Source organism: Hippichthys cyanospilos, chromosome 14, assembly GCF_059441005.1.
Source record: "Hippichthys cyanospilos isolate Australia breed blue-spotted pipefish chromosome 14, RoL_Hcya_1.0, whole genome shotgun sequence".
Lineage (NCBI taxonomy): Eukaryota > Metazoa > Chordata > Actinopteri > Syngnathiformes > Syngnathidae > Hippichthys > Hippichthys cyanospilos.
This window is the reverse complement of record NC_142382.1, coordinates 10,752,267-10,768,896: the sequence shown is the minus strand read 5'-3', so window position 1 is coordinate 10,768,896 and position 16,630 is coordinate 10,752,267. Positions and strand designations below refer to the sequence as shown.

General features: G+C 40.5%; 1 protein-coding gene across 1 annotated transcript in view; it reads right to left on the bottom strand.

Moving 5' to 3' along the window:
* Positions 1 to 16,630, bottom strand: part of kif26ab (kinesin family member 26Ab) — a 78,078-nt gene that overhangs the window by 26,518 nt on the left and 34,930 nt on the right. The window contains exon 4 of the mRNA XM_088433629.1: positions 13,323 to 13,537. Within this exon, the coding sequence (XP_088289755.1) occupies positions 13,323 to 13,537 (215 nt within the window). The remainder of the gene's footprint in view (positions 1 to 13,322; positions 13,538 to 16,630) is intronic.

The window sequence follows — 16,630 nt, the reverse complement described above, 5'->3', positions numbered from 1 at the left end:
AATAAAAAATGAATGGAAGGATGGATGGATCAATTTTACTTGGGCTGGCAGTTAATGAGCTAAGGTATGCAATGAAATTGATGTTTTGGGTTAGTAAAATAAATAAATAAATAAATAAACGGCACATTGGGAGGTAATGGACAAAAGGGAAAAGACACACATCTTTGATGTGATGTGTAGTGAGCTTTATGATCCCCCTTATAAGGGCTCACCTGCAATCACAGCCAGCAGTATAAACATTTATTCTCTCACTTCCTCTTCCTTTTCCTAATTCACAGAAAACAATGTCTAAGACCGTAACATCTTAAACACAACGATTCATCCTTGGAGTGTTCAACAAAGTGGGAAGCATCTGTTATTTCACTTTCATTAGTCGATATTTTACAAGCAAACATAGACAAGACACATCTTTCCAACCATTTTGGAATGACGGCAGCTCAAGATATGTTCAAATGAATCCGATCATTCCCAAGCATGGAAGATTCCAAATGCCTGTCTCCCTTTTTTTCTCTGCCTTGTGCATAGCCTGCAATATCTCAAGTGTCAGTAAACGCAGGGAAAAAAAACACCTCCAGACTAAGACTTCTTGGAAGTAGATAAATGAATCCCAGTTAAAGTGGACAATGAAAAACATGATGTCCACTTAGTTGGGTAATAACCTCTTCAGCACGTACCAAACTTGTTGACCAAGACCTTGAAGAAGAAATCGTTGATTTTGCCAAGTGTTTTGTTTCTGGCTGACCTTGGATGGTAAATGCAAAACGGACCATAGTTTGTATGTTAAATGGTGCCTGTGGATATTCTCATTCATCCAGGTCAATTCACTCCAAATGCAATGAAGCGATGGCAACTGGACTGTGCTGGTTTAGGTCTCTCGTGCATGGCGTGATGTGTTTGAAGCCGGCTTGGACTGGACCACCGCAGAAAAAAAAAAGTTGACATCTAGACTTTGAGCAATTCCATTTATGGCCATCCAGTGATGTGGATTGTGGTAGCCTGTCAAATATTTATTATGTACTTTCTCACGTGAGGAGAGTGTGGACTCAAGTAAAGTTTTTATACACAAAAATCAAACATAACTATGAAAGCATTGCATCACATCCAAGGCAAACACCAAAAACCAGATTTTGAAACTAGAGTCGAAAAAATGCCTCAGAAACTTGACTCGTAAAGAAACTGGGAAACATCTTGACATGGCAGCTTGACTTGATAGTGTGACAATGCATCACTAAAAACCTCGAACTTAAGTAAAAAGGGGGGGGGGGGGGGGGGGGGTTAACACTACCAAATGTCTGTCCACATTAGTTGCTCATGCAAGATACATCAAAACACTGATGAATATAGAAAAACGGAGAGGAAAATGATAAGAAAAAAAGTATGCAGAAAAATGATGAATAAATCAAAGATTATGATGATGGAACAGGAGAAACCGTTCAAAGACACCGACATTTACAGTAAGAGGAAGAAAAATCAGCCATGAGAAAGAGCAGCTGAGCCTTCTCATGTTATGGCTCAGTGCCAGTCAGGCTCCACCAATGCGGCGCTAAATAATTTGATGCCTGAGAAGGGGAAAAAAAATGATCATTGAGGCATTGACACAGGCACTTCCAAATCTTATTTTCCCCTTCAAAAAATTGTACCCCCTTGCTAGCCACGAACAAATTGAGCAGTTGGCGAAAAAAAAAAAAAAAAAACTCATCAATATTCAGGAAAACCTGGAATGGTGTAAAGGCAGATTAAAAGGAGGAAAGAAAAAAAAAGCTTAACATGGCCATTTGTATCATCTTTTTACATTGAGATCTTCAATAAAGACACAAAGATAAAAGGACACAAATGTCAGGTGAGGAGGAAGATTTGTACCTGGAAAGAGACTACACAAAAATCCAACAAAACTACAACATACTAAGGGACTAGACTCAGAACTAGCCTTGGAAGTACTCGGAAAACCAGATTCAAGCAAAAGACTCTGCTTGATGTTCTTACAATGTGTCACTTAGAACCTAGATACTAAACATGGTCAGATATTAATCCTATATGACATGATTAAGCAAATTAAAAAAAACCCATAGCAATTGCATGGCAACTGATAGCTCAAGGCATTCACCAGTCACAAGAGTCATTACAGGAACGTATTTAACAAAGGTGATAAACACATCAAAATGACAAAAGGTGACAAGTACATGTCTACTGCAGCTGATGTAACAACATCAATGCGCTCAAATGCAAATGAGAATTGTGTTTCCATGGGGAATGATTTGAGTACTTCAAGACACCCATGTGGATGTGTGACCCTCCTTGCTGTAACTTTCTGGCTATTGCAAGTATTTCCTGCTTTCCTCGTAAAGCCTCTGCATCCAAACCAGGTCACAAAGCTCTCTTGACGAGACAACCATCTTAATGAGGGCTTAAGACCAGTAAATGAGGGACATTGGGGGGCAAAAGTCACAGGCCATAGTTCTATTTACAGTTCATTTGATTGTTTTCACTAATATGGACTTAAATAGGCTCAACATAAGGTCACGGAGGAGTAGACAAAGAAAAGGGCAATAGCTCCGTAGGACTCAATTGTCAGTCGATGGGATGAAGGACACTATTCAAAGCCTCAGAACAGTGGTCTCAAGTTTTGTTTTGTTTTGTTTCCAATGATGTACCACTTGTGAAATAACCAAGGAGCCCAAGCCAGCTTAAATCAATTTGGAAGAGAAAAAAACAAAAAACTGAAAAAACAGTGCAAGGACATCTGTGTCTGATTTAAGAATCTTTTGAATCATATTTGTAGAGGTATCACTAGGCCTAATTTATCCAGCGATTTCAGATGATAAGTCATGTAACAACATCTGTTTCAATTCTGGCTTGTCTGCTGGAAAAGTGCACAGTTGCTTCACATTCCAAATAGTTTGCTCTTATATTGAAACGAAAAATGCAATGTTCATTAAAAAGCATCGAATTATATTTGCTAAAAACCCCTTGAAATGCCTTCAAATTCCCCAATTTGAGAACTTCTGCCTGAGAGAAAAGAATTAGAAATAAAGACAATGAGAGTCAAAGTCCTTGACTTTTGACCCCCTTTTGTTTACAAGTGACTCAGTTGTAGCTCGCTGTGTTAGTTTCTGTATGCTAAATGTTCTGCTATTACGTCAAACCTGATTCAACATGCAGGCGGAAAAAGCCTCGGCATAAAAAAATCTCTTTTCATTTGATGGGTGACACATGATAATGAAGACATATTCTCTTTAGGTTGTGCAGACTGCAGTTTATCCCACCCACCACCTCACCTTCACCCCCAGCCGCCCTGGCACCGCTGACAAAGATTAACAGCTGCTTTCATCCCTTCCTGTGCATTCACACCCTGCTCCAGCTATTTCGGTTGTGCTGATCTCTGCGACTGCGGGGAATCATCTGGAATGACTTCACACACTCGGTACACATGTTGAACTCGAATTCAACCGCCATTCCCACCCACACCTTCCCTTGAAAACCTCAGGATTGCTGCTCTGCTCACCTCACCAATGCATGAATAATATTTATGGGTTTGGGAATGTGTGCAGCACATTGAGGCGGGCTATAAAGAAAACATGAAAACACTTTTTTTTTTTTTACTTGAAATGCTCATATCTTTATGTTATATAATGGAATAATACCGAGTGGGATGTGATGATTGTGGAAGTGACAGTTTCTGCCCCACTTAGATTTTTCATTAATCACTTGCAACCAGAGACACCCAGTGGCTATTTATTTGAATGTCCACTTAAAGGCCATCACAATAAAGTGGCCTGCGGACTGCTAAGATAATTTCAGTGATTAATCGGAGGGTCCAGGGGCCTCCAAGGCAGGAAGGTGAGGGGATGGATCACATGTGTTTATTCATCTCTCAAGTATACCTGCATTAATAGGCAATTCAGGTGTTGAAGTCAGCACCATGGAGCAATGCTGTTAGTGAGTGAGCCGTGGTCACAGATCAGATTAGAAATGTGGAAAGATCAAGTTGAACATACTGTAGCAGATAAAACGTGGAATATTCAAACATCAAAGAAGAGCTGTACTATAAGCACATTATTAAGTCAAGAAGATGATCCTATAGCACACAGAGTGTAACACAGGCCACGTAATGTATATGGGGATAATGGGATTTTTAGCATCTATAGTCCGCTCTCACGTATTGGGTCGTGAACGGATTATAGAATAATCCTGCATTCAGAAAAGGAGTGGGGATAAGCTTTACTGCAACTTTAGGCTTGACACTGCACAATATCTGAACAAGACTTGATGGGTTTTCATCGGAGGTATGATAATGACTATCTATGAGAAAAAAACAATGTACCCTTAAGTGTTCTTATTAGAGCTTGACAAAAAAAAAAAGATTAATAAAAGAATCAAGTTTCTCATTTACTACAATTCAGAGTAAATAAAATGCCCCAACATCTATTTCATAAATAAAACAAATCCATTTCCTGCCCCCTTCCATGTGAGTACGCCAAGGAAGCATCAACAAATTACATCACGAATCACATTATGTGCCAACAGCACACTGCGAAGGACAACTTTAAAATAAACACACCAAATATGACATAGATGTCACAGTAATGGCCGCAGCATGCTTTTATATTGAAGTCGACCTTCACAGGGGTGGTTGTTACCTGCTAGCTGTACTCCTCCTTGGCTGAGGAGTTCAATGGTGAGTGGCCTGTCAAGACAAAAGTCTTTCCCTCAGTGGAAATCCGAACTGGAACTTTCCCATTGATAAACATGTGGTGTATGTTTTCCAGGTAGAAACATTTAGGGAAATAAATCGACAAGCACTGATTAGGTAGCTATTAGCAATGCATAGGGAACAGAAGGCTATGGTGATGCTGCATCCTGAGCAATGATGCGTGAAGTGTGTCATGAGCCACATTTGTTTCAGGGAATGGTACCATATTAAAGCCAGGGAGCACCTTGGAGACCAGAGGCCAATGGAATCTATTTTGCATATGCACATAATAGGTCATGCAACTCCTCATGTGCATACCCCCTTGCATCAACTAAAGCACTTAGCACAACCTTATCCTGAAAGAGTCTCACACTATATGATAACAGTGTGTATTTGCATCACACCTGTCACTGACTGATACCATAACAGTTTGGATGTTAACCCTTAGCCCCACAGGTGTGAGATCTGCCCTTGAAAAACAGTTGGGTCAAAAATAAACAAAATGGGGTGAAAAAGAGGCTGCTCCAATTTTTTGGGATGTATAATGGGGGTTATTTTTTAACCAATTGCTTTACTCTGTAATATATTGTTTTTTTACTGGAGTAAATCTCCTGTCTGTGCTATGAATGCTTGTGACAGTGATAAACTGTATTTAATCAACAACAAAAGAGCGGAATTGAAATGCATACGGTACATAATCATGAATCATCACTGAATCACACATTCAGTGTACTGGCCTAAAGAGCAATGTTTAGAATTAAGTATGAAGAGATGTTTTTGTTATTTTACTTTTTAAATATGATTTGAATCAATAAATCGCTTGCACATAGTTGAGCAAAGCATTCTGGGATGCCAAGGATGTGAGGGCGTTTAAGTAACCAGTGGGCACATCCCAGAGTGACTCACTCTGATCGGCTCTTAGCCAGGAAATGCAAGATAGAAGTTTTAACCCCCCCCTCAAAAAAAAAAAAGCGGTATTATCTGGTACAGAGGTCCCTAACCACCTGTCTGTGGCCCAGTACCAGTCCATGGATCAACTGGTACTGGGCTGCACCCAAAATACAGTACTTGCGTTTTACAGGCAGGGCTACCTGTAAAGTTTGGGTAAACTTACAAAAACAACAAACCGATGATGAGGGAAGGGGGTCCATATACCGACGGACGGTAAATGACGGACCAGCAAAAAATTATGAACTACACACCTCTGGTTAACATAAGGGTGACAGGCCGACGGTGACAGTTTGGCTGGGCATGCAATAGTGACGGACTGACAATGATGGTTGGCTCGAACGCTGATGGATGACAAATGGCAAAATTTACTGATGCGCCCACTTGTGATTGTTTGGAAGAAACATGTCTTTATGTACTAATCATGCAGTCCCTTGGGCAATTGATCCACTGCTCAATTGACTTGTGAATGCTCTGTGAGCTGGAAATGGAGCGGTTCGAACGCTTTGACCTTTTCTTCCCACGTTAAACCGACCACATATACTGAAGTTTTTATTACCTCTGCTAATATAATGAGACAAAGGCATCCCTATGTTAGGTGACACGCGAGTACATAAGTCTTCTGATTCCACATGTGAAAAGAATCTATCAAGAGCTGCGTCTTCCTCCTCTCCCCGCGGGGTTTATTCCACGTGGACCAGGGGTGAGCACATAGCCTCACGTCAGCACTTCAGATCTTTTGTTTGTCAGACAGCCCTCCACCCTCTGCAGGCTATGTGAGTGGGCCAGACAGACTTACTGACTCAGTGGTTTATCTGGGTGAACAAGGGAGAGAGCGCTCACGCAAGCCGCACCAAATCCTCTGCTTTGGTTCTCACTTGCAGGTTGGCGATGACAGGCGCAAGTGATACCCTGCTGCCCGTCACAATAGCGTGCCTCAGCCTGCTGCTGCAGGGCAAGAAACGGTCTCACCATATTATCCAAGCAAGGAGTACTCTCACAGAATGTATACATCAAATTCAGAACATAGTAAATAGGAGTTACCTATACAATGATCAGCTAATGCCCCCGTAGCAAGTGTTTGGTGAGAAACATGAATAGCTGTGAGATGATTAGCTACTACGAGAGGGTTGTTGGAGGATTTGTCCTTGGCACGGTGAACCCCAGCCGGATTGCCATCAACACGTCAGCCTTGGCAAAGCCCAGATGGGCTTGGAAGGACTCACATGTGTGTATTTGGGCAAGCACAGCCTCAGTTGGAGCTGCAATTTTTGTTTGGCGCTACGCGGTAAGCCGCCATTAATTCCGGCATGCTGATTATCGCAGTAAAATAGCAGTCAGTGTTTTGGTGAAAAAAAAAAAAGAAATACAGCAGAGGAAGCAAAGCAAGTCAAATTCCACCCACTCCATACTTCTGATTGCACCATTTGCTGCCCAGGGCATGTGTGCTCGCCATCAACAGATGGATATGAATCAGTTCTCGTTTGTCAGGCGATTGAGAGGTAGCTGTGTTAACATTACAGTTGCATCTCAAAAGAGAGCCAGCATTTCAGTAGTGTGTTTTCTGCTGTGCTATACATTCTGCTCACACTCTTGCCCCAGTGGAGGAATCCATCTTGCGGTGGCTTGACAACACAACCATTAGCCTCTCACCTCCAGGGAGCAAACACTGCAGCCTCAACTATACAAAACTGCACAGCAGAGAGAGGGGGACAGGGCAGATAGAAACATATTTTGGAGAGATTGAAAGAGCGGTGTGCAGAAACAAGAAACTAAGGAAAAATTAGACCACAAACATACCAGGGACATAATGAAGACAAATAAGATGAATGATGTTTGTGAACGCAACTTACGTGACTCCCATAGTGTTGAATCTAATATTCTATCCCCGCTTCCTGATGCTGTTAGAATCGAGCCCGAGCTAGCTTTCCGAAAGACATCATTTGCGAGCGCAATGATCCGTCCTGCTATCATAGCCATGTGAGTCCACACTCACTCAGCGGATCTCTGCCCGCCACATAATCTGCCCCGCCTACTTGTCCGAAGTCATGATCTCTACTGTCAATCACACTGCAGCTAGCCAAACAGCACTGCCCTCATTTGATTTTATTTTTACATCTCGTCAACATGAGTTTACATCAGTTGATGAAAGTATAGGAGAGTATGAAAAAAAGTATTGGGACATTCTACTGTGACACCAATAATAACTGGACCCATAACCCATCATTTTTTCTCGAAAGAGCTTCGGTAAAATTGAAAGTCTGAGTCTATTTTGAGTTGTCCATTCATCCAGAAGATTGTTTATAAGGTCAAAGATCACTCATATTGGCTCATAAACTCTGTTACAGTTTATTCCAAAGGTGTTTAATGGGATTGGGGGCTATGTTCTCAAATTCTTCCACACAATTCCAACGTCGTATGGCTCTGGACATATGTGCATTGGGCAGCAACAGTGGCTCAGAAAAGAGCCTTTCACGAACTGACTGATGCAAATGAATTTGGCCCAACCCAAATGGATCATTTCACCAACACTTTTAATGGCACCCATTTAAAAAAAGGGAACCCGTGAGTCAATTTTAAGCATTCTGACTGACCATAGTGCTTATTTTACATTTTCCCAAAGCTTGTTTCCACTCTTTCCCATTAAAAAAAATGTCAACGTCAAAGAGGTACAGTATGTCCCGGTCAATATGTTCCTGTAGTGTATATAATTGCATAATACGTGATGAAGCCTTCTACCGCCCTTACAACTATATATCACTACGGTTAGAGGAACAAAAATTCTAACATTTCACCACAGTTCTAATAGATGGAGAGATGCTTACCCCTTCATCTGACTAAATTACAGTCTAGTGATGTGGAGAGACCTTTTAAAATGTCCAAACTTCCACTGGAAATTCAGTCACATTTCATTTCTGAAAGCCAATGATGTGTTTCTATGGTTACTCATAGCCGTCCGAGGCACAAAAGCACAAAAGTGAGCGTGCACGAGAACGCCGGCTGAATGGCCCTCTGCCACAATTACAACAAGATTCCTTGTGTACAACCATAGTCATTATCAAAGAACACTCACCTGGGCAACAGCTGCAGGGCAGGTACAATAAATATGCTTCCTCCTGACACTCCTCCAGGGTCACATTCCAGCAAACAGCTGTCCCAGCCGTGCCCCTGCAACACTGATGTCACCTCCGCAGTCTGTACAGCCCGCAACTTATTCATGTGCTGGTTTGAATTCAAAGTTTATACAATAAAACTTCCGAATACAGTGGTGCATCATTTAGTGATGTTTTGTTGTGGCTTCCTACACTATAGAAATATCTCGAAATTCAGTCACATACCGTCAGCATAGATAGCAGGCAGCACTGAAATCCGATGAAAGGGGCAGTGTAATTACATGACTCATCATTGCTCATTGAATGTATTTGTTTCCACAACTTCGAAAGAATATTTAATATAGAAATTGTATGTGTTGCTGCTCTGTTAAAAAAAAGCTTTTTTTTAAAATTAATTTTGTATAAAATTTCTGTAAATTCAGTGCATGTCAATACGTTTGAACATTCATGTAGGCTAAATACTAAAACAGCATTCTTTTTTCCTTGCACATGGGCAAGGAAGCCTTCCATGTACTTGAAGGCTATATACTTCAAATATTTATATATATATATATATATATTATATATGTGTATGAGCATATCCTGCGGCATTCTGAGGAGAAAAAAAATCCAGAATGGACATAATAAATCTATAACATTTACGAATTAAATAACATTTTGTTAATGCTCTTATTATATGATCTTACTACAACGTACTTATAAGCTGAATTCTAACAACATGTATTTCAATGTATTTGCCAGTCAAATAATTTTATTTCACATTGGCATCTGTATTAAGGAAAACTTTGAAAAGAGGATAAACTTTTTCTGATATCATCTCACATTGTCTATATTTTGCATCATTTCACCTTCATTCGATTGGTCTGGAATGTATTTGTGAGAAATACAGAAATTCACCATATTTAATCTGACTTCTGCCAATTTTGACAATGATTAATATTACATTGCCAAGCATCACATGGACTACACACAAACAGAAATAGATTTCAAGACTCTCATGGGATTCATCTATGTATTAAAAATACATATGTACTGAAAACTGAACAGTCCTTTCTTCCTTGTAGCTTCCCTACTGAGAAATCCTGTGGGCCTTATGGGTAATAAACACACCTTTACAATCAGCGGGTGTTAATGGAACAAGAATATGGGAAGAGAGAGAGCCGTTTTTTCCACTGTTTCACTCCTGCTGCGAGCTCCACCTGCTTTTATTACACAGCGTTGTGTCAATACACTAATCATATGCTCCGTCACAAGGCAATCAGTGCTTACCGTGCTAGTCAGCTGAAGACACGGCTCTAAATTCATTAGCCCCATCCCCTACCTGTACATGCACGCACACACACACAATCACACACACAATGATATTCACAGCAGCCAGGCAGTGTTTGACCCCTGACTCTTCCTGTCTCCATGCAACTATAGAGTCAGTCTAATTGCTCATTACTGACCCTGTGTCTTCTTGGTTTTTAAGCCTCTTTGCAAAATTATTAAGGAGGGGAACAGGCGTGAAAATAAGATTGTATTTCTCTAAAATACGCCTACTTTACACAGTAAAAAAAAATGAAAACATGGTGTCCGAATATGCATTACTGATTCATGCAAGAAACTGTAATTGCTGGCCTTCAGGGTAATGACATTCCAAGTAAACAATACATTAAGGAAAAGACATTTCATCAGGAAGAGTTTGACTTGTTTTCACAAAGAAAAACCCAACGTTTGTTTTTTACATGAATACAAAAGCAAGAGCAGGCCAACTGAAGCTGAGCGTATTCTAATTAAAAATTCATTTGCAAGTGAAATGTTGTAGGTGAATGTCAAACAAATGTCCAAGGAGCCAGCAACTGTTTGATTATTCAGCCTCACCATCCCGGCGCTGCGGATTTGCACACAAATCCCACTAATTGTATCTGTCCAGAACAAAACAGAATACTAATCAGTTGTGGATTTTTTTCAATCAAGTCTCAAACCTAAAGGACACTAATTTCTTTGTATTGTCCTTTTCCCCTCATCATTGCGAAAACACGGAGGAGTTCAATTTTAATCAGCGTTTAGGATGTTACAACAACAGCAAGGAGGAGATAATGATTACAATAATATTTTGGTCGTTCACAACAGCTGCAGAGGCTCAGGAAGCTTCAAATCAGCAACAATGCATCTCCAACACCCTTCTCCGTATGTGTGGAATGTTGTTCAAGCGTTGTAACACTTCCACGGGCCAAGTTAAACACCAGATTCGTGCCAAGCAAATTATCTTTGGGATCAAATAAAAGGTGGGACCTTTCATTGTCCTTCCATCTGTACCTCCTCTAACCCACCAGGACCTGCTGCAGCGGAAAAAACAGATTCACCTCACCCTCTTTTTTTCCCCCTGTCCGGCCAGAACTTGCTCACGATTATAATCTTTTTGTGGTCCGCTCCAACATAAACATGACAACATATAAATCAGTGTCAGGAATCAAGCCTACGTCACACCTGGGTTGTCCCGGCCATTGCTTTTATAATAAAACGAGAGATGCACAGGAAGTAGGTGGACCTGGAATTCCCCTGAAAATTCAAAGCCCCACACAATCCCTTCTGAAAAAAACTAATCCCCCTTGCCGATGTCCCATGGGCTTCTTGTCACAGTTCCTTTCCTGGTTTCGTCTGCGTCATGTGGTGCAGACCTACAATAGTACTCACGCACCATTCTCAGCAGGCTTCCCTATTGCCAAAATTCATTATGAGAAAAGCACCCCTCAGAGTGAAGAATGTATGCACTGACCAACCTGCCAGGGAATCTTTCAGTGACAACAACACAGCACGCTGCACCCTCCATCCACTTGTATTCACTAGGATGGTTGTTACAAAAGAAAACAGTCTTATTCTGGGATGCAGAGAAACTCAACAGCCTCATTAAGCAGCCAAAGCTTCAATTACAATAACAAGCCAGCATTTTGAGAAAGTGAAAGAAAAAAAACAAAGAAATGTAAATTAACCTCTTAACGCCTGAGATTATTTTCAAGAATTAAAAATGTGAGTGTTTTTTCTTTGCCCTAAAGTAGATGCTGATGGCACATAAAATATATAGATCTAATGCAAATTACTGACATTGGGCAACAATTAAAATCAAATCAAATAATAAGAAAAAACACACCTGTTCCCACAATAAAGGAGATTCTTTCATCGATTTAACAAAAGGTACAATAATGAATCAATTACTAATCGATTGAATGTTTAGATTAGTGTTCCCCAAACTTTATTGGACCAAAGCACACTTTTCACACGGTAAAAAATCTCATGGAACGCCACTTACAAAACTTGCATACATAAACTACATTGTTAACAATGTACTTTTTGTCATCTAGTGTAAGGGCATTTGACTGCTCTGAATGTTAATGTGTGGTAGGTATAGACAAATTAACATTTTAACATTAACATTTTTGAAACAGAAAATAGTATTTTTTTTCAAACTAATTGGATAATTTCTCCTGGCTCACATGATGATGTCTCACTAATGTGGCGTGGCACACAGGTTGGGAATTACAGTTTAAGATAACTTTTTTTCATTTAGATTAGTCCAAATCCTCAAAATTTTAACTTCTCAGTAAGTAAATATTATATTTTTGAACTTAGACTCATTATCTAAGTTAACCCAAGATAGAAGAATTCAAGTCACATTGGAAAACAATCATTATTTTTGCTTACACATTTTTTGGTCTACTGTTTCTTGACCAAAGCGTTAACTGAATTGTACTTTTTTAACTATTATTTTAAACAATGTTCCATTTTTTTTATTTAGTTTTTTATCCAATCAAGCAAAATAATTGTTAGTTGCAGCCCTAGATACAAGAGTTATTTGAGGCGTTGCACCCCTTATAACCGCCATACTATTTTTAAACACAATATGATGAATTAAGAAACACACACATTACAAACACAAAACACAAGTTTGCTTAGATTCACGCCCGGTTGATTGACCTTTAAGTGTCGAGAGTGAGCATGTTTCTTCAAAGAGCCATCCATCAAAAATCTCCAAAAATACTTGTCATCGGCACTCTACTTAATGTTAGCGACAAGTATGCAAGTTTGACGAAAAAGAGTCCAAAAAAGACGTAGTTTCCCATTTGACCAAAGAAACAAAAGAAAGGAACGTATGTTCAAGATTCCGAGGTATTATTTGGCGTGGAAGGGGCTTGATGCAAATTTGCGAAAATTAGCATCAAGGGGTTAAGCATGAAATACCTCAGCACAAGACACAGCTTAACCTTAAGTCCCTTCGTGAGACTCGCCCTCATCATATCAAATGATGTAATTCTATTATCTATTCATGGGCACTGGTGCCTGTAAACTGAAGGTTCAATTCATTTTGTGATGGAGCATATCCCACCGCATGCCGTCATTCAACCATGGCCACAACATCACCCCACATTAAAGTTAACACCGTGAACCACCATCTTCAAGGGCGGGCGGCGAGTCTGTGCAAATCTCCTCTTCGGTTTGCATGCATGCCTGTCCTTCATGCACATTTTCCTTAAACAACGTCTTAATCTATTCAGTCAACAATGGAATGACAGCCTGGGGATGGTGCTCACCTGATAAAGAAGGAGGCCGCGGCAGATGACGAGGGTGTGATGGAGCTGGATGCGCTGGTGATGGGGGTAGGGAGGCCCGTATGCATGGGGCCTCCGAGGTGACAGGGCGTCAAGGTGCTACTCTTGGTACCGCTGCTTCTGCTGCTGCTTAGGGTGGGGAGCGGGGCTGCGGAGGTTGTAACATCTCTGCTGGCGTCCACCACCAAGCTCTGGGCCTGTTGGCACATAGACACTGAGCAAAGACCACAATCTGCACCTCCTTCCACTCCATTTACTCCCCCCCCGATTGAGCGCTGCTACAGATGGACGGACAGATGCTGCAGCCAGCGTCGCTTAGCTAGAGTCAGCAGGCTTGACTGCGAAAAAAAGCAAACAGCGGCAATGCTGCCATTCATCGTTTCTGGACACCATATTGAAGTGGCTGTGGCCTGTAGTCCACTATAATTAAGTAATGGCCTACATTATATTTCTAATGACAGAAAATGTAATTAACTACACAAAGCTTCCATACACTGTAGCTCTACCTGTATTCGTACTTAGGAGATGTAATTAAACGGCCACACCACAAATGAAACCACAGCGGAGGAACGCTGTAAAGAAAGATCATTACATCATATATTTTTGTAAAGGTATTTTGTTAAGCTTTTACTTTTAGTGAACAAAGTTGGCCCACGAAAAAGAGGTTTGTTGTTAACATGTCATTTCTAGTGTACCTCTAATGCTGAGTGAGAAACACACATGTTTGGAGGTCACCAAGCTTTAATTTAAGTTTGATTTCAACTGGAATACTGTGATGTCGGCTCGCCCATTCTCTGAGTGGGGTATTTCAAAATTCCTAGCAGTCTGCAATGCAACATAAGACTTTAATTGGCAATGCATCAGCTCGACAAGGCCACATGGAAAAACACAGAAATCCCTCTATATGAAAATGATGATTATTTTTCTCTGGCATCTCCAAAAACATCTTTTCAAGAGATCACAAAAATAGCAAGATTGTTCTACCATGAGTATTACATCGTCAAATTTAGCAAGCAATGTTCACTACTTTAGATTGGATCTATTTGTAATAAAGTAATAATTACGCCTACTTGTATGGACAGACCATTCATAAACATTGTTGAAAAAATGAAGATTTCACCAGGAAGTTTTGGCCTAAATCCTGCAATTTGCATGGAGTTATTATTATTATTATTATTATTATTATTATTATTATTATTATTATTATTATTATTATGTTTTGAGGGAGTTTTGCATCAGAGGTTCCATCCATCCATCCATCCATTTTCTTAACCAATGTCCTTACAAGACGACCTTAACAAAGTTTAATCTTCATTTGAGCCACTTATTTTATGGGACAATGATCAACGGCCGCTAACAACAACTGCAATGAGCAGAGATTATAAGTTTTATTTTAAAAAGTAACCCAAAACTAGACTTGGAAAATAGACCTGTAAGGAAACTAAGAAGGCATGACATCTTTAGAGCGTGATGTTGTAACAACATGTCACTATGGAACCTAGAGCTTAAATACTACCAAACAGGCTTGTTGGCTGTCCGTCCAAATGTTGCCACTGCCCCCTTTAAAAGCATATACTGTACGACGATTAAATGAAATGAATAATACAATCAAAATTCAAAGGTGAGGGCTAGCACAGACTGTTCACTGTGGGTTTTCAATTTCACATTTCTTTGGAGCTTGTTAGCGTATTTTTGGAGGTCAAATGTTGATATTATGTGGCTTTTAGACGTGCGAAGGTCAAGCCTATGAATGTAAACTCGAGCCTTCAAATATGCGGTGGAAAAAAAGGGTAAATGAGCTATCAACAGTCAGCACCATGCTTGTTAGAAAGTGGGCCAATGCCAGCGAAGTAGGACCATTACATTTTGGCATGAATAGCTGCAGCACTTCAAATTCAGCCGTGCAGGAAGCGGACCTGTATGGCTCATCAAATCGTTCACAGATTGAGCCAATTAGATATCAGTTTTACAAATCATGGGGCCAAAATTTCACAAGCACACAGGGACAGCTGGCTACAAGTGGAGTGCATCAGAGTATTCCCCTTGGTGTTGAGAATGAGGACTTAAGCCCCTTAGCCAAGCTGCTCAATGCAACCTTGGACCCAGAATGGCTCCTTACTCTTGCTGAAAAGTTCAATTTATCCCCCTGTCAGGTAATTAGGCCGTGTCAGTGGAGCTTTTCGCACAAACAGTAAGGAGCTGGCCCTCCACCCTTTAACCCATGTCTGATGTCCTTTTTTGGGGGGCTGTTGCCATCAAACATGAAAGAGATGGAGCAAGATGTGAGACAAAGTTGGGGAGATTTGCCTTAATGGAAAAGGGAAGGTATGTGAAAGAGTGGCAAGAAGGGAAAAAAATGACAAAAGGCTTTTTGAGAGTCAAGTATGAGATAAGCAGGGTGGCTGATGTCCTCGCCAATGTGGCAGAGCTCTCCTGTGACCTCAAATCTCACTGGTTAACAGATTTCACCGGCCAAGTGATAGAGGTCCACTTAATCTGGGCCGTCACACTCCCGTGATTTCTACGGCTAATGGAAACGAATGGAGGTGCGACTCTAAAATACTATGAGAAAAATGTGTTAGTGTGTGTATGTGTGGTTGCGTGCGCGTATGTGTGTAGTGGAGGGGTTTGGAATAAAAGTAAAACACGACCGCTTTTCTCCAATGACAGATCTGTTTGGATTGTGCCAGTACTTGTCGTGACACTGAGTGTTCTCTGCATATTCCATTGGTAATAAGAAATAGACTAATTCATCTGCGATTGGCTAGAAGTCCAGGGTGTCCCCCACCCACTGCCCAAAGCCAGCTGGGATGGATGGATGGATGGATGGATGGATGGATGGATGGATGGATGGATGGATGGAATCAACTATCTCAGGAAATTGCCATGTTGGTATTTGTCATGTCAGCAGCAGAATTTGGATGCAAAAATGTAAAAATATACGAGGAAGTGGAAAAGCAGGATGCCCTTACACACAAAATCAAATAAATAAATAAGAATGATTTCAAATCAAGCATTGGAAACTAGACTAAAACTAGACTTGAAAACTAGACTCTATAAATAGACTCGGAAACTAGACTGAGAAAACTCAGAAGAATCTGAAAGAAACTAAGAAGACAGCTTGATTTGAGAGCCTGATTTTCTGATGAGTCACTGAGAATGTTTTGCATCAGATATCAATCATATGACAACTGAAACATAAAGGAAAGAACCAGTCACAACAGGGAATACTGGAACCTATATGAAAAAGGTGATAAAAATATAAAAATGTAAGTGGTGACAAATACATG